Source organism: Stylophora pistillata, chromosome 11 (genome assembly GCF_964205215.1).
Source record: "Stylophora pistillata chromosome 11, jaStyPist1.2, whole genome shotgun sequence".
NCBI classification, from domain to species: Eukaryota; Metazoa; Cnidaria; class Anthozoa; order Scleractinia; family Pocilloporidae; genus Stylophora; species Stylophora pistillata.
Genome location: NC_142529.1, coordinates 29,746,332 through 29,769,648, shown reverse-complemented (window position 1 = coordinate 29,769,648; position 23,317 = coordinate 29,746,332). Strand labels below are relative to the sequence as shown.

At 40.0% G+C, this 23,317-nt stretch overlaps 1 protein-coding gene across 1 annotated transcript; it reads left to right on the top strand.

The window, feature by feature from the left end:
• The first annotated feature begins 340 nt into the window (after positions 1-340).
• LOC111321178 (vitellogenin) lies at positions 341-23,126 on the top strand. The gene is made up of 30 exons (XM_088739480.1): positions 341-486; positions 886-936; positions 3,714-3,859; positions 4,290-4,568; positions 5,288-5,473; positions 6,114-6,250; positions 7,458-7,501; positions 7,575-7,675; positions 8,380-8,531; positions 9,809-9,974; positions 10,331-10,459; positions 10,828-11,019; positions 11,131-11,348; positions 12,161-12,264; positions 12,618-12,748; positions 13,057-13,209; positions 13,727-13,892; positions 14,064-14,265; positions 14,401-14,586; positions 15,206-15,320; positions 15,855-16,043; positions 16,428-16,856; positions 17,220-17,384; positions 18,097-18,357; positions 19,132-19,262; positions 19,789-19,985; positions 20,084-20,313; positions 21,162-21,296; positions 21,746-21,917; positions 22,406-23,126. The coding sequence occupies exons 1-30, from the start codon at positions 432-434 to the stop codon at positions 22,693-22,695; spliced, it is 5,112 nt and encodes a 1,703-aa protein (XP_088595606.1). The 5' UTR covers positions 341-431; the 3' UTR covers positions 22,696-23,126.
• Positions 23,127-23,317: the final 191 nt, after the last annotated feature.

The following is a 23,317-nucleotide window of genomic DNA, read 5'->3' as shown; positions in this document are numbered from 1 at the left end:
TTAATTTTTTTTCCAGGTATCATTATCAAAATCAAATTTTTACATGAAAACTGGAAAGACCCTTTCTAGAAAATTCAATCTGTTACAAAAATTAAGGAGTAAACAAGCCAAACGGAATGTGTTATTGCAACATATTCCTTTAAGTACTCTAAAGTGTTATCCGTGAATGCCTTCTGTAACAAAAACAGACTTTACCCTTTAATCAAACCCTGAGGCTTAACATGCCTCAAGTAAACTGTCGATCACGTGAAGATGTACTTTGGAAAAAAGCCCAAATTGTTCTTTTTTGATGAGCCGGTAAATAGTTCCCAAAGGGTAGATGACCGGATGAAATTTCATTCTTGTTGAAACATGTTCCTCTTCTGGCTATAAATACTTTGACAACCACCGTAGAAGTGCTCTTTCCAGGAGGATAGCCGGCGACTGCAAATATGAAGGTGTTCGCTTTTCTCTTGTTCGCTGGAGTTTCTCTTGCACACTATCGAGGTAAAAAGCTAACTACTTTGTATAACATGTATAGAACTAGAAGAATAATTGATTTTTTGGCTATTCTCGATTTCGCACGTAGAGTCCTTAAACAGTGTATGCAGCCAGTGCAAATAGAGATGCTTTCTGGACCATTAACAGCTTAATATTCTTGCGTTTTTTTAACCCCTACAATGCGACTAAGAATATAGGATTTAGGAAAATCACTGAACGCACTACTAAGCCACGTTCTAGATAGAAGAAGCGCTCGGATAATTTTTTTTAGGGATGATATATGGGCGGTCGAGGGGTGGGGTTTAACGTATTGCCTATTCAAGTATATATGTCCAACTTGTAGGGTGCGAATACCAATGAGTGACTTTCTTATTGCCTAATCTGATATTTGTCCGAAAATTGCAGGTGGTCGAGAAAGACAGAAGGGTAACTACCTAACGGAGCCTCAGGTGAAAGGTGAGATATTCTTACATAGCCGATTTTTAATATTCTGTGTTGAACACATGATTGCAAAAATTTATGTCGACGAATCATGAAACGTAGCACTAAGCAAATCAACTGATCGGCGAAACGTAGTTCACTTCCTTGTCAATAAAGGCAAAAAATACACGCTGCGAAAAAATACATCCGGTATAAAAGAACCGTGAAAGTCGCGCCAGTGCTTGCAAACATGAACGACAGAGTTGCTGACGAACCCAAACAGTTTTGTCGCCAAAATTACATAAGATTCTTATGAACTGTCACCGGAAAATAGCAATTTTCGCGCAGCAAAACAACCACAATTTTTTTTTATACATGTAACCCTTGATCTGCAATTAATTGATTTGAGTATTTGAGTCAGTGACGTCACATGACAATGCACATTTCTTTCAGCGATCAAACTACACAATAGAGCGATGTACTTCGATCGTTCTTTCTAATTAAATTAAAGCAATCAAGTCACATTTTTAATCCAAACTGCCCTTAACGCCTCACCTTTGAAGTTTATTTTAATGAAAATAATCTTTAACTTTAAAAGTCGATGTTTTGACATAGTAAGATTTGTGTACCAGAGTCCGTTTCGATGGTACATCAACCTTCTGACCTCTAGGAGTGACTAGGATCTAAATTCTCCTTAAAACACTACCCCTAAATCACACATAAACTTACGAGAGTAAAGGAAATAATCACCAGTTGAAGAAGCTCTTGAATGTTCAACAAATTCTCCTTGTCAGCACTTCAATTTATTTATAGGAAACAGTATAAAGAATCTATATACTGATATTACGTTGTGAAGGACTAGAAAACCAGCTTCAGCGAAATTAATTTTCATTGACCATCGAACCGTGATCGCAATGTATCGTCCGTCGGAAAAACCAATTGGAAACCCCAACCTAAAATTGTTTTCCTTTTGCTCTAGCCAGTCGCGAAATAATTTGATTGAAGTCAAAGCTTTCGTATGCCAAATTGAAAACTCAAAAAGGAACGTGACCATATGTTTACCCGAACACACGATGGGTACTTGATATGCTGTTATGATTTTCTTATGTATCTGATATAAGATATCATCGGTTCCGGCCTTAAACAAAGCTAAGACTCAAGAATTTCTATTTGCGGGGGTGTGAAAGAAAATTCCATCATTGTTTCAGGATAAAAGCTTTTCATCAGATAGCTCTAAGAAAAATAGTAATTATAAGCTGAGCGTGGATATTCAATTTCGCTGAAAATCGTTGGCTCGTTCATAGCAGTGTTGATCGTTTTATATTACAGCAAAGAAGATCATATTTTTGAAAGGTCACGTGAATAATTACAACTGTCTTTAACCACGCATTTTTTTCCTTAAGGAAATCTCCAAAATCGTCTTTAATTACGTGAAATTGTTCTTTAATCGCAAAATGTATTGACAAGAGTAGAGAGTAAGTGTTGGAGAAATGAAAAAATGTTTTCTTTTCCTTTTCTTTCTTTTTTTTCAAAGATAACTGGTCGCTTTGTATTTCTTAGTAAAACCGGCATTAGAATAGGTAATGTTTATTGTCCCCAAGCCCCAGCGGCAAACATATTACGTAATCTTTATCAATATGCCGTCTACCCTGTTAGGTTTTTGTCTCTGTTTAGATTTTCGCAAGCTTTCGTGCTCCTTTGTACTGTATTATAACAATTCTTTTCGTTTTGGCGACATTTATATCAGTTTAAGGGAGTCTAATCCCAAGTGGTTTTTTTCTTGATCTTTCAAGGATTAATCTTGAGTCTGTGATGTCGCGTCACGCGGTCGGGTCCAGTCCAAGCTTACAGCGATCTCGCGGCCTTTCTGAGGCTCCACTCCTCCAAATTTACCGTATGAGAGGAATGGATGGTTACGCGTTCGATAAATCGTACCAATAGAGGTCGCTATTCGAACTGATTTTAAATGTTGAGAAAAAAAAAAGAGAAACTATTTTATGAAATTTTTCCTTCTCAATTTTGAACACCTTTACTCCTAAACTGACGTCATGGAGGGTGAAAGTAATTCAAGTAGGTTATCGAGGCTAATCATTGAACGAAATGTTGCAGAGGAACTGATGTCTTCAGACCTTCCTTGGATCATCAGGACCGTACAGAACCACCCAAGCATTTAATCAAAAATTTGGCAAGAGTTCACGTAATAATCATCTTTTGTCGAGGTTGTCAACTGTCAAGCAAATTTTTTCACAGCATTGAACACTCTCCAAACAGTGAAACTAACTAAAAATTATAATAATGGGATAATAATTTATTGACTTCAATCCAAAGCAGTGAACAGCGGGCGCATTCCTCAAAATTGTTTTATGTCTTCATCACAATACAAGAATTTTTGAGATTTGTATTTCTTTTCTTCAATGGAAACTGTCTTTATTTGTGGCGGTAAATGAGATCGAAGTCGGTGGTTCGCACGTTACCTCGTGCCACCATGCTGGTGGAAGTAAACAATAGATATCTCATTAGCTCCTTTTGTTCGTCTACCAGCATTTAAATTTGACCCGCACACGTCAACGGTGAGTGACAAATGAGCCTAGGTCTTCCCAGGGAAGACTTCCTTACATAGCGCGCCTTCGTCTTTAAGCATAATTTCTCAATAGCTTTCGAATTATGTTTTAAATTCTGTAAATGAAGAAAGCATTGCACATTTTTCGGTCTCAAGCATTTTTAAAAGGTTTATCATTTTACATTTTTATATTAATAATTGTTATTTTCTAAGTTCATATATTGTAAATATAATCGTCACTGATTTGTTTTAGAGTACAAGCGATTCCACACCTACACATACGAGTATGTCGCATCGGTGAACAGCGGTTTCCCTGAGACGGAGGAGCGGTATGCAGGACTGAAGATCACGTGTGACACGGACTTCTACTTCGAGACAGACACATTGGCTTATTTGAAGGTTGGTAGTTATGTAGTGTCTCATGGGTTCATGTAGTACTGTTGGAGGATTTTAATGGGGGGGGGGGGAGGTGTAAGGGTTTTTAGGGGGGAACAGAGGTAAGATCAGCCGTCGCTAACAAAGTGTAGAGGAGGGACTGTAGATAATTGACTGCCAATAAGGGATGGAGGGTCTTTACACGTACATTTTTGTAACGAGTCTTTTTCTTAGCCTCGTCAATGTTACAAGTCTAAATAAAGTTATTCATTCATTCATTCATTCACCATTGTGATGAAAGCTACCAAGCAACAACTTTATATGTTAATGTTTGTTATGTTGTACAAAGTGGCTGAATCCCTGGTGCAAGGTCATTCAAATGAAAGTTACTCGCTTGTACTTTCCTTTAGTGATATATCAGCTAAAATAAAACCTTTTTTTCTTCCTTTTGTAGATAAGAAACCCAATTCTGTACGAAGTAAATGTAACATCCTATAGCCAATCAGAGTCGCACACTGTCTCCCCTGTCTCGGATGAACTAAAGCCGCTCCTGGAACGACCAATCAAGTTTGAATACAAAGAGGGAAAAGTTGGTGAGATCTTCTGTAATGACGATGAGCCGGAGTACATTTTGAACATCAAGAGAGGAATCCTTTCCATGATCCATCATAACTTTACCAAGCCTGAGTCTTCATTAAATCACGGTGAACCAAGACTATACAGGAACTGGGAGGTAAGCTAAAACGTTTCTCGCGGACTTCATGTGTTCCTATATTGAAAGATTGAATAAGTTGTGTTTTGGTCGGCTGAGTTGGCTGTTCCAGCAAAGACTTTCATGCTTAAGAACCTGCCTATGTCTAGATTTCTCCACTTGAAACATTTTCTGGCTGGGACCTAAGCACTCAAGACGGCAAGGAAGACGTCGATTGAGAGGCGAGGTTACTTAGTGATAAGCCTACCGGTCTCTGGATGAAGAGGCCTGGGTTCGAGCAGTTTGGGAAAACATTTACTGGTGGAGGAAGACGCTAGTTGAAAATTTAGGCCTTCCAAAAAAATCCCCGGTATTTTTCATATCCCTAAAAGCTACTTGCATCACTATGATAACAACTAAATATATTTTAATCAACTGTGGAGATCAAAGATCTCAAAAAGCCACTACAAGTTTTCATTTGCATCATTACTTCCCTTAACGCATGGTACATTAGTTTCTTCTTTGAGAGGCGAGGTTACTTAGTGGTAAGCCTACCGGTCTCTGGATGAAGAGGTCTGGGTTCGAGCAGGATATTTTGCTCTCTCAGTGTCTCTCTCCACACGGAGGAAGGGAATGGTTGGGCTGTACTTCAGTTGTTTCATGTGTCTGAAGCCAGAATCAGCTCCGAGAGCAATTTTATACTATTCTTTTATGCACGGCTACGAATTTTTTTTTGTTTTTGTTTTTTTTAATCCTTGCAGTTCAGCTCTCGTGGTTTGTGTGAAAATCTGTATGATGTGCGTCACAACACACTGGAGACCAACACACTCAAAGAATTGCAAATCACAAAGACCTTAAACCTGCACAACTGCACTGGAAAACCCCGCGTGTTTTCAAACGTTCCAGGTGTGCGATGTCTCAGCGAGAACTGCAGCGTCATTGATGAGGTATGCAAACAAAGCCCTAAAGAAATGAAAAAGACCTTTCTGTCTGTCTTACTTATCTGTAAAGGAAGCGTTTGCCTTTCATAGTAGTTTGCAGGACGCCTGTCACATTTGAGACCAATATATAAAACCTGTAGGACTGGTTTCTCAGCAACAAGAAACGGCGGAGCATTCTTCTAGCTGGTGTTCAAATTCCCACAAGATGTTTCCAAAAAGGAAAAAAAATTACAGCACAACACTAAAAAATGAGTATTGAAACAAGACCGAAAAGCAAGACTACTAGAAACAATAACAACAACAACAAAAACATTGTAAGCAGAAAAAAAAACAAACAAACAAAGAGTGAACAAAAAGCAAAACATCATATGGATGTAATATGAAGCAAGAATATAGCCATCTTACCAGCAAGTTCAAATTATCATCTTAATTTGAAAACAAAAAAAAGGCCCTATGAAAATACCATACAAACAAGAAAATAAAAAAACTGAAAAGAAACTCAAGAAAAACAAACAGAAAACAAAAAGAAAAAGAACAGAGCAAACAAAAACAAAAGGTGAACGCAAAAAAATCCAAAACAAAGAAATAGTTTAATAGTTTTCAATCATCATTGAATTCTATCACCTATATGTTCCTTTATATACAGCCCCTACAGATCTCTGTGTCAACTTCATGTGATCTTTTTGGAACCGAGGAACAATTTGTGGTGAAGAAGTGTAGAACAATGGGAAGATATATTTTTGCACCAACACAGATGAAAGGAAACGCCAGAACTTTGACTAAGTATGTCTACGTGAAAAGAAATAACTTGAAAAAAAAAACCCCTTGACTTGGCTTCTGGTTTATTTTTTTCCCTTAGAGAATTTCCAAGGGTTAAGTTCAAATTATGTCAATAAAAAAGAAGAATTATAACATAACCAAAGTAAAGCGCGCGCTCTGATTGGTCAATTCAGCGACCCCCATTTGCCCATGGGTGTACGCTGCTGACGTGAGCAAATGCAAAGACAATTTTTCCGCGCGCGCTTGTATTTTCTGCTCACGTAAGATTTGTTGAATAAAAGGGAACTCTTTAGCTACAATGTATCAATGTTATGTTATAAAACAAATGGTAAACACCACAGCGTACACTATTGAGTTATGGATGCACTTGGGAGGTTTGCTAAGCACTCAAGAAGCTGGAGTCGCTCTCGGCTGTCGCCTCGAGCGACTCTTACGCTTCTTTCTTGCTTAGCAACCTTCCAAGTGCATCCATGACTCAATAGTGTACACTGTGGTGTTTACCACTTGTTAAATGTTGCGAGGATTTTTATGTGACAAAATATTACTTGTAAGCTCATACGAGTCTCGATTAGGCGGCTGTTTCCGTAAATTATATCACAGTGGTCTATCCAATATACCACCGAGATATGTCTCCTGTGGCGAAAAAGAAAATCTGCTCTTTTTTTTAGTTATTCAAAATCAGCATGCAAAGAAAAATTTGAGTTAAAATAATAGACCACTTTCATAAATGGCTGCCGGATTAATATTCTTTTGTTTAAATTTAAATTATCCTTTCTGGCCTCGTTCTCCAGTACAAAATACAAAAAGAATACATTATCTCAAGCGAGGCCAGAAGGGCTAATTTAAATTTAAACAAAAGAATATTAATCCGGCAGCCATTTATGAAAGTGGTCTAGAGGCACTGGAGTCTGACGTCCATTCGTAACTTATTCAAATTAAAGGAATACTAAAAAAATGTGTTCCCTTCATTATCAATGGTGGGTTGTTAACTCTGACGAGATTTACCCACGAACTTATAAAAAGCTATGCGAAGCCATTAATGAAATTGAAGAGGCATTTTCAGATCTTCGCGACGCTTGAATTAAATGTCATCAATTGATAAATGGACAGAACATGAACGAAGAAGAAGAGCTGATTATATTTAATTTGTACCTTTTGAAAATTTTCAGAAAGAGTTTTTCACATTTTTGCCTATAATTTTTATCTGCAGGCAATACCTGAAGTTCAAGGAAGAGAAGTTTGGATCACAAACTTGTAAGTACTGGATCAAATACAGTTATTAGAAATTTAAAAAAGAAAACTGAGTTACATATTTTTTAATGCTCAGATAACGTTAATGGCGTCACCGCTAGAACATTGGAAATGACTTTGGATGACGGGGAGAAGAAACCAGAAGATGAGGCACAACGCGATCAAACTGCAACCATGGTTAGTTTTTAGCTTTGCCAGAGTTTGCTGAGCCGACAGTACAAGAATTCTTTTAAATATTTTCAATTTGATTGTCAAAAGTTGTCCAAAATTGCTTTACTTCGCTCTTTGATTGGTGCTGAGACTCGCATCACCTCCTCAACCAATTAGATCATTGGCTTTAGTTTCTTCGCTCTGTGATTGGTCGGAAAACTCGCACCACATTTTCAACCAATCAGATCATTGGTTTTACTTTTCTTCGCTCTGTAATTGGTCCAGAAAAATTCGCGTTCTAAGCGGTAGTTCGCTACGTATGACATCACAACCGTGTTGACTTGTTGCGGAAGCTATACACAATCACCAAAACCTTTTCTGACAACAGAGTTGAAAACGAAGCTGAACATAACTGGTACCAATGAATTTCTTTAAAATCCTTAGCCCTTTCCACCTTGACATCAGTCTGTTTATTCTCCATGCTTACTCTACACATTTCTTTACCAATTAAGAGCTTCTTTTCTGGGTGATCAGTTCCTTCATTCTCTTAACCTTAATGTGTGATTCAGGGGTGATATTGTGAGGATAAATTTGAGGCTAGTCACTTTTGGGGGGTTAACTGGTTAATCAAGGTTCAATTGTGTTGCATCATTTTAAAAAACAGAAATAAAAATAAAAAACTTTCGAGGGACTGATCTTTTGTGGTCCTTTCTTGCCACATAATCATGAAGGTGAAAAAGGTGATCAACGACTTGATCAAGAGTGTGGAGGAGAATAATTGGATGTCTTGGCAGTTCAGCCGTTTGGTGGAAACATTACGTAGGGCTTGCAAGAAAACTCTTATCAAGATCTGGAACGACTGCTACAATGACGAGAAACACAGGTTTGTCTCCAGAAATCTTAAGTGTGACTTTTAGCATACTTTTTTTGTTACTTGTCATCTGATGGCGCAATTGCTTTGACGGACTGACGGACTGACTGACTGACTCTGACTGTCTGACTGACTAACTGACTGACTGACTGACTGACTCTGACTGACTAACTGACTGACTGACTGTCTGACTGACTAACTGACTGACTAACTGACTGACTGACTGACTGACTGACTAACTGACTGACTGACTGTCTGACTGACTAACTGACTGACTAACTGACTGACTGACTCTGACTGACTGACTGACTGAGTGACTGACTGACTGAGTGACTGACTGACTGACTCTGACTGACTGACTGACTGAGTGACTGACTGACTGAGTGACTGACTGACTCTGACTGACTGACTGACTGACTGACTCTGACTGACTGACTGACTGACTCTGACTGACTGACTGACTAACTGACTGACTGACTCTGACTGACTGACTGACTGAGTGACTGACTGACTGACTGACTGACTCTGACTGACTGACTGACTGACTAACTGACTGACTGACTCTGACTGACTGACTGACTGAGTGACTGACTGACTCTGACTGACTGACTGACTGACTCTGACTGACTGACTGACTGACTCTGACTGACTGACTGACTAACTGACTGACTGACTCTGACTGACTGACTCTGACTGACTTACTCTGACTGACTGACTCTGACTGACTGACTGACTAACTGACTGACTGACTCTGACTGACTGACTGACTGAGTGACTGACTGACTGACTGACTGACTCTGACTGACTGACTGACTGACTGACTAACTGACTGACTGACTCTGACTGACTGACTGACTGAGTGACTGACTGACTCTGACTGACTGACTGACTGACTCTGACTGACTGACTGACTGACTCTGACTGACTGACTGACTAACTGACTGACTGACTCTGACTGACTGACTCTGACTGACTTACTCTGACTGACTGACTCTGACTGACTGACTGACTGACTAACTGACTGACTGAATGACTGACTAACTGAATGACTGATTATATCATTGCCGGCTGAATGACTGACCAACTGTCTGACTAAATTAATGATCGCCTGGCTAATTAACTGATTTACTGACGGCTGTTGACTAACGGACCAACGACTTACTGATTGACTGAATCTGGGTGAGTGACTTATTGTCGGATTGCAACGTTACAACGTCTGAGGGAAGCGTTAAACATCTCTCAAACATCTCATGTAAATACTTTATTTGCTTTTCTTTTTTGCACTCTAGGCAATGGCTGCTGGAAGCTCTGCCTTATGTCTATAAGGAGGAGGTCTTTGAACTCATCGCGGAGAAAATCGGGAAAAGAGAACTGGACACTGGGATGGCAGTGTCACTTATTCGTGGTCTAGCATTAACTCCTAATCCAACAGAAAATATGTGCACAACTGTTTTGGTAAGAAAAAGGCTTTGGCTTTTGCTGTCTATGCTACTAAATAAATCATTAAGTAAAGCGAAAAAAGAATTATATAAATAAGTCGTAACTCAGTATGCTGTCGTAATTCCTCTTGTAAGAGCTCTTTGTCCACCATTTTCCCGTTCAAAATGGGAATCTGACGAGTTGAATTTTGGTGAATGAGGAAACCGGAGCATCCTGAGAAAAAAGCCCTGGTAGAAGGACAAAAAACTCAGCTTCAGTCCCACGCCAATCCCAGTAATCGAACCCAGGCCCCACCCTTTAAACCTCTCCCTCTCCCTCTCCCTAAAGAAAAGTCAATCGCTTTTTCATTTCATTTTCTTTTCTTTCTGAAGGGTCTGTGTTCTCGTTCTGTTGTCCAAGAAGACGAAACTCTGAAAAAAACCTGCCACCTTACCGCTGGTGCCTTGATGCACGACTACTGCAAAGACAAGGACGTCACGTGCCTTGCCGATAAAGTGACTGTAAGTTTTCCTTTAATACGATGAATAAATTTTTTTCTGGTTGGTTGATAATTGCTCACCTAAATCTAAATCCTCGAAACAACCTTGATGGAATAGTCATCGCTACGGAATATCTCTGGTCACTCAGAGAGATTCATGACTCTGTTTTTGATTGGTTGATTCTTGCGCGTTAGAATACAAATTTCCTTTTCAACCAACTAATCAGAAACAAGGAGCAGATGTTTGGAATGGTACGTCATCTGTAAGGATTTTCTAATTCCCAACATTAAACGAACAAACATTTAATAGAATATTTGGAAGAAGTAATTGAATTCAATTCAAGTTTAATTCATGTTTCAAAACTGTTTTTTTTTTTTTTGTAATTTCAGGAGATAAAGAGTCGTTTGCAGTCTGCCAATTATCGTGAGAAGATTTTCATCTTGAAGGGCATCGGCAATTTCGGTCATAGAGCCTTTTACAGACCTCTCTTGGAAATCATCAAGGACAACCACAACTCTCTGGAATTACGCATCACAGCTGTGTATGCTCTAAGGAGAATCGCTCCGAAAATTTCACATAAGGTGACTCTGCGCTAAGAAGCTCAAGTTGTATCGGTTACCGAGGGCTGCAAACCTCTGTTAAGGCTAGTTTAAAGAGGTTTTTTGATAGAAATGTTACTTTCCCCTCCCTAGGTACTACCAGTGTTGTTAGAGATCTTCCGTCAACCAAACAGCGACGCCGAACTGCGCATGGCCTGTTTCGTGATCATTTGCGATTGCAAACCTGGTCCAGCGGTGTTCAACTTGGTAGTCAAGCAGCTCTATTACGAACGCACCAATCAAGTGCGATCTTTCGTGGTGTCTTTTATCAAAGGGATGGCTTTCTCTAGATACCCCTGTGACGAAAAAATGTAAGTACTAATGGCAATAGTTCAATTATATATTAGGTGTTATCGGTGTAAGAAGCGAAAGCGAAAACCCAGCGAAGGGCGCGCCGGAATACTGATTGACGAGTTCCGGCCTCAAGATGTTACACTGTAGGAAAGTGTTGCAAATAAGATAAAATAGCCAACTCAAGTGGTCTCTCGCTAGATTCGGTTTTACACTCGAAGATTTTTTATCCCTTACTTAAGACAAACGTCGACCTTATAGTCAGACCGAAACATTCCTTTTGAAAAACCTAGTCAATTAGAACAAAATTCCTTGGATCTAGCAAATAGTTCGTGTTGAACATGGAGCGCTTTTCCTGTATGCATTTTAATCCAACCCCAAACCCGCACCAAGGTTAAAGCACAACGAATCAAGGGTGATCTGGGTAAATACCTTGAAACGCGGATTTGAAGCGCAGGCAAACAAGAGTGACCCTTAGGATTTGATTGATGGCGTAAAGCAAACTAATTAAAAATTACCATGATTTGGGAATGGAGATTGCCGGTGTAAAATAGCGGAGAAAGAAAGCTGCACTCATCTTGGCGGTCGTTTTGTGGAGAGAGAGCAATGACTTTATTAAAAGGGATTCTTCATGGTTAGCGCCCTACATTTTAACGTTTAAAGTTGTCTGAGAAGGAGCTCATTCAATCATCGATCTCCATTTACCCTGGTATATTTTCAAACCCGGTCAAGTTACGGATTGTTGAAAAACCTTTAACTTTGATAAAAGGCGCAGTATAGCTGACAAAGGTTAACGCGTAAAGTCATGGTTAACTATTCTGTCTTGTTTCAGGGCTCATACCGCACGAATCGCTCTTCGAATCGCTCTTCGAGCACTAAAGAGATACAAGATAAACCCAGTGAGCTCCAAATGGCTACACTTTGGCGATTTCTCCGGTTAGTATGGTAAAAAATTGTTTGCCATAGTGATCAAAACATTAATACTTTTACAAGAACTCTTCCGGGTAAAGGTCTCCTGGTAAACGGAAGCAAAACATAAAAACGCAGAGAAAAAACAAGGTTAACTACTGAACGGAAGTGCAGAGAGGCCAGGGAAAGCTGCATTGATCACTCTTTTGTGTTTTGGGCAAACACAAGAGTTTTTTTTTTATTGTCGTAAATTGTAATGTTATCAAACCTAGGGAGGAGTATAAACAAACTTACACCCCTCCCCCCCCCCCCTCTTAACTGTTCACTTGGTACAAACACATCTTTTGATTCTCTTGTTTTTTTTTTTTTCTTTTTTTAAGATCTTCTCCAGATGGGAAGTTCAGTTGATCTTCGCATGATTTCCACGCCATCAAGCTTCATCCCGAGAGCTATTAACTCTAAAGTCAAGCTACACACCGGATTGCTTGGAAAATCTCTGAATCTGTTTGAGGTGAGTGGAATGATCATTGGATATGTGGCCTTGCTGGTGAAAGAAGAAAACTAGAAAGAGGAAACGCGTATCACTGAACAAATGCCATGGTTGTGAAGGCCGTTGATTCCTAGATCAAGTAATTTTGAAGCTGTCGATGTTTTCTCCCTTTTGCTTCAAATCTGAGCTCTGAATTGAATCCATACTCGTAACAAATAGATCACCCTGTCTGATCTGCTTGTTAGCTTAATTCGTCTGGAAAATACCTTGAAATTTGAATCTTAATCACCAGATGAAGTTATAGGGTAAACGAGTTTGTTCCCTTATAGACTGGCATCCGTGGTGAGGGAATCCAAGAACTGCTTCAACGTGTTATGGGACCGAGAGGTCACTACAGCGGAGAGAAGAGTTTGTTTAGCTTGCTCAGGCCGAAAAGAAGTTTGGACAATAGTCAGAAAGAAATCAATGAAATCCAAAACCAGGTTAGTGGGTCGGGTTGAATCAAAGTGGGACAGTGTCACAAGTCAACACTTGAGTACGCAGTTTTAGTCTGAATTATGATCCAGAGAAATATTATTCACCCTGAGTGAGCAAGGACCTATATACAGGCTGTACGTAGGTCCTAAAAACTCGGAGATGGGGCTTAAGTCTGAGATGTGTACGGTTGATACACTTACATACCCACAGAAGTGACCTCAACCTCGGGTTATTTCTTAGGGGTTACCCGAACCCTGACTCAAATCCTAATTTCAAGATATGAGGGGTAAAATTTAAATAGATACACTGATATAATTCTGAGACAACCTGACTCCAAGATATCCAAGGTAAATGTCATAGTATACAGACAAACACTCAGGAAAAAAAGAATACGTTCGAGATATCTACGGCAAGTCCATTCCTGAGAGAGTAGCCTAGGCTCAAGACCGAATTTAACTAATGCTCTGAGGCGAGTTGGGCCCAGCTCTTTTTCATATCATGAGATGTTTTTCTTGTGAACAGCTGCCAATCACTGAACATGAAGAGGAGAAAGCCAAAGGTTCCTTCTACTTCAAAGTTTTTGGAAAAGAATTGTTCTATAACTATTTCACCTATGATGACGTCAAAGAGTTAATTGAAGACGGAGTCATCAGATTTAGCAACGACCTAAAGGACCTGCTGAAGAAAGGTTAGGAAATAAAATAAGTCAGCTAAGAGATGGATGACTTCCTTTTTTTAATCCAAAGTAGCAAGAACTTTTTTTACCATCCATATGGATAACGGACATGTAGAGGAAATTCTCGGTATAAATGAGGCTTCAATGTTATATCGAGTAGCCAATTTTTTGGATTTTCCTTAGGTAAAAACTGGAATATCACCAAAGTACTCCGTCCGATTGAAGTGAAGATACGCCAGCCCTCGTGCGTTGGTCTGCCGCTGGATTTCTCTGTGGACAGCGTTTTATTCCTGCGTTTGAACACCACAGTAAAAGCTGAGGTTCATCCGAGATTCTTTATTCCTCTTCCCGATCAAGTCACTCTTAGCGGAAAATTGAACATCAGGTATGAAATTCAATGTAAAAACCCAAAGCATTAATTTTAAGATGGACAGAAAAAAGTTGTTTTAAATAACGGGTTTTTAGAGGCTTCGTTCTGCTTATTAATATTATGTTTCTCCATTGCCTGTCCTTTTCCTAGTGTTCTTCATTCCATGTGGGGAAAAATGAAAGTAAGTCTACCTCAGTTGGAGACTGGTAGCAAGCTAAAGATCCACACCAACATCACCACTGGGTTAGGTGGCAGATTCCAATGCAACCTCAAAAATCAGAGCTACACCACAGAGATGGACCTGCCGCATGAGAGACAAGAGATTTTGTCAACTTAGTAAGTGATGTATGCGCCTTTTATGGACACATACCTAATACCCCTTGATGAAAATTATGTGCCCCCCCCCCCCCCCCCACTGTATGTTTTCGCTTAAATGAAACGCTAGGAAGGAAGATTTATAGAACTCAAGTTCAGGGATAAGTTTATTTGTTTACGACTGCTACAATTGCAGCGTATTTTGCTTCTTGGCTTGCCTAGCTAAAAGTTACCTTCCGTTTAATCTGAAGATCTAAGCTTACAGTATAACAAGTACTTTGAGTTAAATACGGTTCTGTGTGCTTCATTATTTCTGAGTCCTACCAACCATGGTAAAGTCCTGCCAACCAAGACTGAGTCGATTCAAATACATTTACTAAATGTGCGCTTATTGGATGACTACAGAATACAATCATGATGACATTCCCCAGCCACCAACTTGTTTCAACACCTTTCTGCTTTACAATTTCCCTTTCCTTTCAAATCTTTAGGAATATTTTGAAAATAAATTCCGGTTTCATTGTCTTATCATTTTTCAATCCCGTGAATTTTTAATGGTGACCTGTCATTCAGGAAACAATTTTGTTTCACGCTGACACAGAGAAGAAATAAACCGTAATGGATAATTTTTTGGTTCCAGCAAAAAGAGCAACACCTGGCTGATGTACAGAAAACCTGTCCAAGGATCCAACGATTGGTCTTCACTTTACAGAAGCTCAGAGCTGGACGGATTTGAGATTGGAGAAGTTACTGAGGTATGCAACTGAGGGCAGTATATGTCACCTCCTAAGAATGCTAAAGAAATTGAAGTAACATATTTGAGCAAACAATTGGATCCTCTTAATCTTCAGTGCTTGCCAGAAGGTCTTAAGATACTCTCTTCAAACTGCCTAGGGTATATTATTGTCAGTTCTAGTATTGCTGTTGTAACAATTGTCAAATATATCCTACAATCGTATTCCAAACAATGATAAAAGCGACCGAGAGGATTAAAACGCTGAAAGTTTAGATTTAGGAGGGCCAACGAATAAATATTTGGAATAGGGCCTTTATAATGCTTTATTTTTCTTGTTCCTTCATAATGCCCCTAAAATGTACGCCAAAGTGCCCCTAAAATGTACGCCAAGCTTTGACTTTCTCAAAATCAAAATCAAAATCTCGAAGAATAGTAAGCACCAATTTTGGTATAAGGGGGTAATGATCTTATCACTTTTTTGTGCGTCTCGTGTTAAGATTATTACGTTTTTTCTACCTTTCCAACTGTTAATTGTTTCTTTCAAACACAAAAGATTAGCAGAGGACATCATCATCATCGCTATGCCAACTGGACTCTGAGGGCAGGCAATGGAAAATACTTGTCTGTGAATGAGGGAAATGAACTCATCTTAAGCGAACATCCCACTGTCTTCAAAGTCTTTTTCATCGACGGAAATCATCAATTTGTGAAACTTTTTGTCACCGGAAAGGGATTCGTAAAGGTATTTTTAAGACTCATAATTCATTAGAAATAAGCAGGTAATTCCCCCTAAGCCATGTTATTCGGGTTTGTTGTTCTCTAAGTTTATGTTGCGTTACACCCCATCACACAAGTTGCGTGCAGTCGTGTTGTCTATTAATGGGTTAGGTTGCACCGCGCAACACTGCGTCATGCTTGGTCAAGTTGCTTTTGGTATTTCAGTAAATTCTAAGTTGCGTTACTCTATGCTGGATTATATTACGACACGTTACGCGGTGTGGCACTTCTTCTATGCCGCTTGACATGCATCGCTGGACTACATAACTACAACACCTCTACCTGCACACTGCTGTCTGCAACAACGACAACAAGAAACCTGAGTACATTTCACAATTTTTTTTTTAAGGTGAGGCCAAATTCCAAAGGTTGTTTAGAGACCGCAGATGATGCGCGCTATCCCAAGCTCTTTAAGATCACATTCGTGAATGGTCGCCGCCATGTTCGTCTTGCGACAGTTGTGTATATTCACCACGATGCATCCAAGAACCCTGTAGAATGGACCCGCACAACTGTACCTATGAACACAGATCAAGTCACGTTATTCCAACACATGATCGAAGATATTGAGCCACAGAAGGGATATGAGGAAAAATGGCGCTATATCAGTGACTTGCCCTTGGATTTGTCCTCGGATAATGTTGCGGAGAATGACGGACTGCATCCACATCACATGAAGATCGTGTTTGTTACATCTGTGGCAGGCAAGCTATGTTTGAGGCCAAACCGAACTGAGGAATCTGTGTTCTCTGTAAGGAGACATCACACAAACTCGAGCGTAAGTTTCGTAGGAAATGTTTATACGCCATTTTTCCAACCGCGTTAGACAAAAGCTGACATCTAGGGGGAGGATGTTTAGGGCTTCTCGCTTCTATTTTGAGTAACATTTAACATTATACTGTTTTAAATACAAACAGCGGCCCGTTTCCACGGGGATGGGATACGTTTTTCTTGGATAGAGCATTCTTGTAAAAGGACCGTAGTTAAACTATACCCTCAGCTGTTGAACAAATTCAACCAGGATTCTTTTTAACTTGGAAAATGGCAACAACGACGACATTCCTTAAAAGCAAGTATTTGGTCTAGTTATGTGTGCTGTTTGCATTAAATGATTCCGAATTTTCTTTATTTGTTCCCGCAGGAACTGTGTTATGGCAGGCAAATCCTTGGTTTCGATGTGTGCTTGAGTGGCAGATACATTGCGCCACACACTCTCCATCCCCCTGCCTTCCCGTTCTGCGGTCCAGCCAGACTCGACATCTCCGTCCAACCAAGCAGAAATCCAGCTCAGAAAATCCAATTCAAGGTATTAAAAGTTAGATAGGCCTTAAAAAGACCATCGTAAAAGATCAGCATATACTACATTGTTTTAGTGATTAATTTCATTGCCCTTCATCTATCTTTTTATTCCAATTTTCTTTCACTGCATCTCTTTGTATTTGCGAAATATAGCTTTGTTTCTAGACAGACTCACAACCATCACATGACAACCAAACTTACTCGGCTTTATGGGTTTTCATATTTCCTTTGGTATGGGGCTCCGCTTTTAGAGAGTAACGATGTTCGACTGGCAAACGATTCTTTTCTTTGCTCCAGCGATGTTATGTGGATCCGCTTGGGTTTTCAAAACGAAAGTTACTACAGCTTTTATCTGCTCTTTTACTTTCCTTGCAGTGATCACACTTTTGGACTGGTCGATCGTTTAATTCCTTGAAGAATAGATACGTTTTCCTACTCATAAACCGTCTTTAGGACGATCTGACGAACATGTAAATCAGTAAATACTATTCAACAATTTGACTTGTGAAGCTCAAAAATCAGAAGAAACTGTTCTTTTGGTTCAAAGCGACCTAATTCTCGTTATAATTCAAATAGGCTCTGAAATTATTATACTATGAAATATGATGTTTTGCAGAGCAGTATTTGGGTGCATGTTATACTTTCATTTACAAGAAGGAAAACAAAACAAAAAACCTATCTCTGCTCATTGAGTTTATATTTGACTAAATTTATTGTAGTTTGGCAAAGGAGATCGATTCGATGAACACCACAAGACATGGAGGGCCGGAATTTACCTTCAAGGCACAAACCCCGAGAAAAAAATTGAAGCTGACGTAGACTATAACGTCGATAATCAGAGGACTGACGTCACCGTCGATATCCATAACATGTATCCATGGCTCAAGAAAGTTTGCATCATCAACCAAGTGACCAGTGATAATGTAATGGAGTTTGACTTGAGATTTGGTGAAAATTGCCTCAGTGATTATGAAGTGCAGGTAAGTATAGGGGTCGGGTAGAATGGGGGATATAAGTATAGGGGTCGGGTAGAATGGGGGATATAAGTATAGGGGTCGGGTAGAATGGGGGATATAAGTATAGGGGTCGGGTAGAATGGGGGATATAAGTATAGGGATCGGGTGGAATGGGGGATATAAGTATAGGGGTCGGGTAGAATGGGGGATGTAAGTATAGGGGTCGGGTAGAATGGGGGACATAAGAAGTTGGATTGATGAGTCTACGTGCCGGTTAGGTCGTGGATGGAAGATTGTCGTGTCAAGCACTTACCCGCTCAACATGAGATATTTCACCATAAACGACTTCTGACTAAGAGGTATTTCTCTTGACGAGTTTCTTTGGAATCGATTTTATCTCTATTTTTTAAACATTGTAAGTTCGTAAAATCTTAGGACTGGCTACAGACTAGTCATTATTTATCTCGGGGGTTGGGGGGAAATATTGGTCGTGTCACATAAAACTAACATGATCCCCCTAAGGGTCTGTTATATTCTTATGATTTAGTTAATTGACAGTCAAGTTTTAGAGTCCCCCCCCTTTATACTCTGTTAGCGACGACTATTCCCCATACCGATCCGTCTGAAAATCATGTGATCTCTCCAAAAATCCTCCACACAGCCCTCTCCAAGGTAATAGATGATAAATGATCTCTAAGATAGTGAATACCTATCGATTTACTTGTATGACATCATCCAAACTTTTAGCAAAAACGATCGGCCAAATATGTAAATTCAGTATTAATAATTTCTTGTTAGACCCGCATCTCCATCAAAGAACCAAGTCGCAGACAATTGAACATCGTTACTTCTTACAACAAACTGCCAGAACCAGTCTTAATGATGTGCTACAATCTTCTGAAAAAGTTTGCCCAGCGCTACTATCACAGGTGAGGAGAGGTTAATCATCTGTATATGGACCTCCTTGTTTTGAGTTACGGAGAAAACAACCCACTTTACAGCCCGCGGGGAGCAGGGCTAAGGCTGTGTTCCCGTGGCCGAGATTCTTTTGGCCAGCACTACGGATCATACGGCTCTTCTCGAGACTGGTTCTTTGAATGAAAGCAGAAACTTGTCTTAATCTATTGTATTGAAGTTCATGTTGTTGTTGTTTCTCCATATCATTTGTCAGGAATAGGAGATTTTTGCGGAGTCTCCTATTCATCTAAAGGACTATACAAAAAAACTCTAGGAATTGGAACAAGCTTAAGTCTTTGTTCCTTTGTGTGGTATAACAGCTGGACTTATGCTATTTTTCTAAGCAGTAGTCTATCCTTTGTATCGACATCTCGTTGAACCATGGACTGAGGTTCCTTTTTGACATAAGAATCGTTTTAATGAGAAAAGGATTTATTATGCAACGATTTTGACAGAGCGTTAAGAAAGTCACAGGTAACATTTCCTGTTTCCTTGCAGACTTAGCGATTGGGAATTTGCTAGGAACGAGAAGAACGAAGTCGAATTTGTTGTGAAATTTAAAACTGACCAACTTGTCGATCTCCAACTTCATACACCTTCCCACACGATGATAATGGAAGACGTCGAGTTCAAGAGCGATGGTTTCATTCCTCGCGGATCCAATTACTACAACACATTTCTACACTTGTCCTCTCGTGAGTAGAGTTTTAAAAGTGTATGTACATGCTGAAGAGACGCTGTGACCTAACGGTTAGAGGTCTGGGTTCAAGACTCACGTTTTGTTTATTTTCAGCGGTTTGCACCGTGGACCATGACACTTTAAAAACCTTTGATGACGTCGAGATCCAATACTCGTTACCAGACCGTTGCATGCACGTGCTGGCCAAAGACTGTACGAAGAACAGCTCCTTTTTAGTTCTCATGTCCAAAGAAACCCAACACTCAGATGACAAGATCATTGAAATATTTGTCGAGAAGGAAAAGATACGAATCGAACGTTTGAAAGGAGGATATCAGATTCAGGTTTACCTTTATGTCATTTCTTTTGGACGTTTTTCTTCCTTGCTGGTCTTTTCCCTTCCATTCTTTTGTCTAATCTCCTGTACTCTGTTTTCCTGTCGACTGTTCACAAATTTTTTCATTTTCACAAATGCCCATAACCTCCAACACTCTGCAAACGACTTATGTTTTGCATTAAATCGAGGTCATTATCCTAGCAAAGGCGCACCCACCCTTCCCCAACCCAACATTAACCCTAGCTTGTTATCAGTTGACTGTTGTTGCGCCCGGAGAGGGATATGCGCGCAGTTCTATAGCTACTGTCATATTGATCAAAGACATTAACATAACAAAGGAACAAACAGCGCAGCTTTACTCTACCATCCGGTCAAAATTAAACTAGCCAATCACTACTGACTTACACTACATGAGTTTTACAGTTGCTACCATGGTGGCAAATTTGGCCAGTCTGTTTTCACGAATCAGAATTATTACACTCGACTGACAAGCTACTCCTCACTTGTGCCAAGTGTTGAATTCCGCTATCACTTATGTCTAATGTTGAATTCCGCCAACGTTATTGAAGCCTCGGTGACTGTCATCAACAGCAACTCTATTCAGGGTCACCCTCAGCTAGAGGATCACCCTCAGCTAGACGATCACTCTCAGCTAGACGATCACCCTCGGCTAGAGGATCACCCTCAGCTAGAGGATCACCCTCAGCTAGACGATCACCCTCAGCTAGACGATCACCCTCAGCTAGACGGTCACCCTCAGCTAAACGATCACCCTCAGCTAGACGATCAGAAATCACCATCAGCCATTTCATTCTTATCAATCTGATAACTTTTGCATTTCGTTTTGATCTCCAGGTGAACGGAAAGGTCCAACAAAACCGGCCAATCCGCCACAAGAACATCGCCACCATAACCGAAGAACCAGCGAGTGGCAGACTTCATGTGTTGTGCGATATTGGCCTTCAAGTTGAGATCGTGCGTGGAAGCAAAGTAGGTGGCAGATTAAAAGCTAAAGCAAGCTACGCAGAGATCACCTGACCATTCACCTACTCATAGCGTGTGAGAGTGAAGGGCTTGCTGTGCACCCTTTCCCCACTCAAGTCTTACCCGACTTTCATGCGCGAGATCACGTGATAATCTGCGTGGGCAATATGCACGCGCTGTCTCTCGCGCCTTAGGGAGGCTATGTAATCATTCTTCACGCGATTTTACTCATATGCAAAAAAAGACACGCGCGTGCTTTTTCTTTATGCACGAGAGAGTATACACGCGCGTCTCTCCTCACGAATTGACTTGCGTTTATTTACGGTGCGAGGTCAGCCACTGGCACTTCGCTTCATGCACGAGACTTTCCTCACACGGGAGTTCAGATACACGCGTTTTATCCGCTGTTGAGTCCTAAATTCACTCAGTTTTCTTTCTGATTTACTTCCAAACAGATTGATGTCCGTGTATCGCGATACTTTTTCAACCGAACGTGTGGAATGTGTGGCGACTGTAATGCTGAACAGTTCCATGACCTGAAAACACCACAAGGCAAATTATTCACCAGCTATGATGATCTGAAGTATGGTCAAATGTGGATGGTGCCAATGAAAACCTGCACTAAAGGTATGTATACCAATAACATCTTACAGTTTCTCTACGTATTGTGTTGTTCTTTCTGAGCCTCTGCGATGCCATTGCGAGAGAGAGCGTTTGCTGTGTCGGCACCGAGACTATGGAAGTCTTTTAATTTTTAGATGATTTTTAACTTTATGTAAAGCGCCATGGACAAATAGCGGATTGTGCGCTATATAAATATTATTATTATTATTATTATTATTATTATTATTATTATTAATGAGAAAGAAGGTGAATAACTGTGTAGGAACGCACGGAAATACGGAGCGATGCAAACGAACTCAGAAAAGGGAAATTAACGTACCGGAGTTCAATAAAATCGACGAGAACGTGACGAAACTTATGATAATTAAATGAGTCGCTTGGGAAAGCACTTTTTGCTCCCTTCCCCGTTAGAAGCTGATCGCAGAATATTCGAGCGGGAGGGGGAAAGTGAGGGTCTGCGGGTATTTACAACAATCTGCACTTTTTCGCAGGTGGATGTGATCTCAAGAAAGAATACTCCAAGATCACAAGAACCATCGACGGCAAGACCTACTACTGCTACCCTACTACCCCAGTCCTCCGCTGTCATACTGGTTGCCAGGCTACCAAGACCAAGATGACATCATTCCCAATGACTTGCGTGGTTGCTGAAACTAAGCAGTCAGACAAAATATTGGATAGTTTGGGAAAACCTAGTTTGGATTTGACCGGAAGTATCGTGTACTTCAGGGAAGTTCTGGAAGAAGAAATAGAATGCGACTGCAACCATTGTCTCCAGTGAGCATTCATTCTCAAGGGAAATTTACCAGGTTACCAGGAAGCGAAACGGACCGTTATCAAGGAAGTGATTTCAATGTTCACAAAATTGTTAGCTTTTATCATTGATTACTAGGAAAGAAATTGTCTAATAACCTCGCGAGATCAAACATTTTTGAGTTTTTTTTATTTTATTTTTTTCCTTAAAGGGGCAGCTTTTTATATCAGTTTTAAATAGTTGCAGCAACGTTTCTCTTTTATAAAGAGTTCACACGCCGTAACAGGATTATGTAGTTGATAACACTTTGAGTTGTAGATTTTTTCTTTTTTTTTTGTCACTTCCGTTCAAGTGTTTGTCTCTATCTTTCTTTCATTTTCTTTTTGTTTCGATAGTTTTTAAGTATACCAATAAACAATCAATAGGGGACGAAAATCAATAAATGAAGCATTAACGTATCTGCCTGTTATTTTCATGTAAATTCTAATCATGTGAGGCTATAAATCCTCCCTTCGTTAGCCTGTTTGTAAAACAACTGTGCAAGTTTCAAAAGTCACTCCTCTTGAGAAGGCCGAAACAAATCTGTTAAGTTGTTTCATCATCCCTGTCTTATATGTCGCCGAAAAAGAGGTTTGCAGGGTTATCTTGT

Excerpts from the sequence above, each read along its gene's own strand:
- LOC111321178 (XM_088739480.1), top strand. The coding sequence starts at position 432 with ATGAAGGTGTTCGCTTTTCTCTTGTTCGCTGGAGTTTCTCTTGCACAC. Across the intron at positions 4,569-5,287 it reads GACTATACAGGAACTGGGAG|TTCAGCTCTCGTGGTTTGTG; the intron begins GTAAGCTAAAAC and ends TAATCCTTGCAG. Across the intron at positions 12,749-13,056 it reads AATCTCTGAATCTGTTTGAG|ACTGGCATCCGTGGTGAGGG; the intron begins GTGAGTGGAATG and ends GTTCCCTTATAG.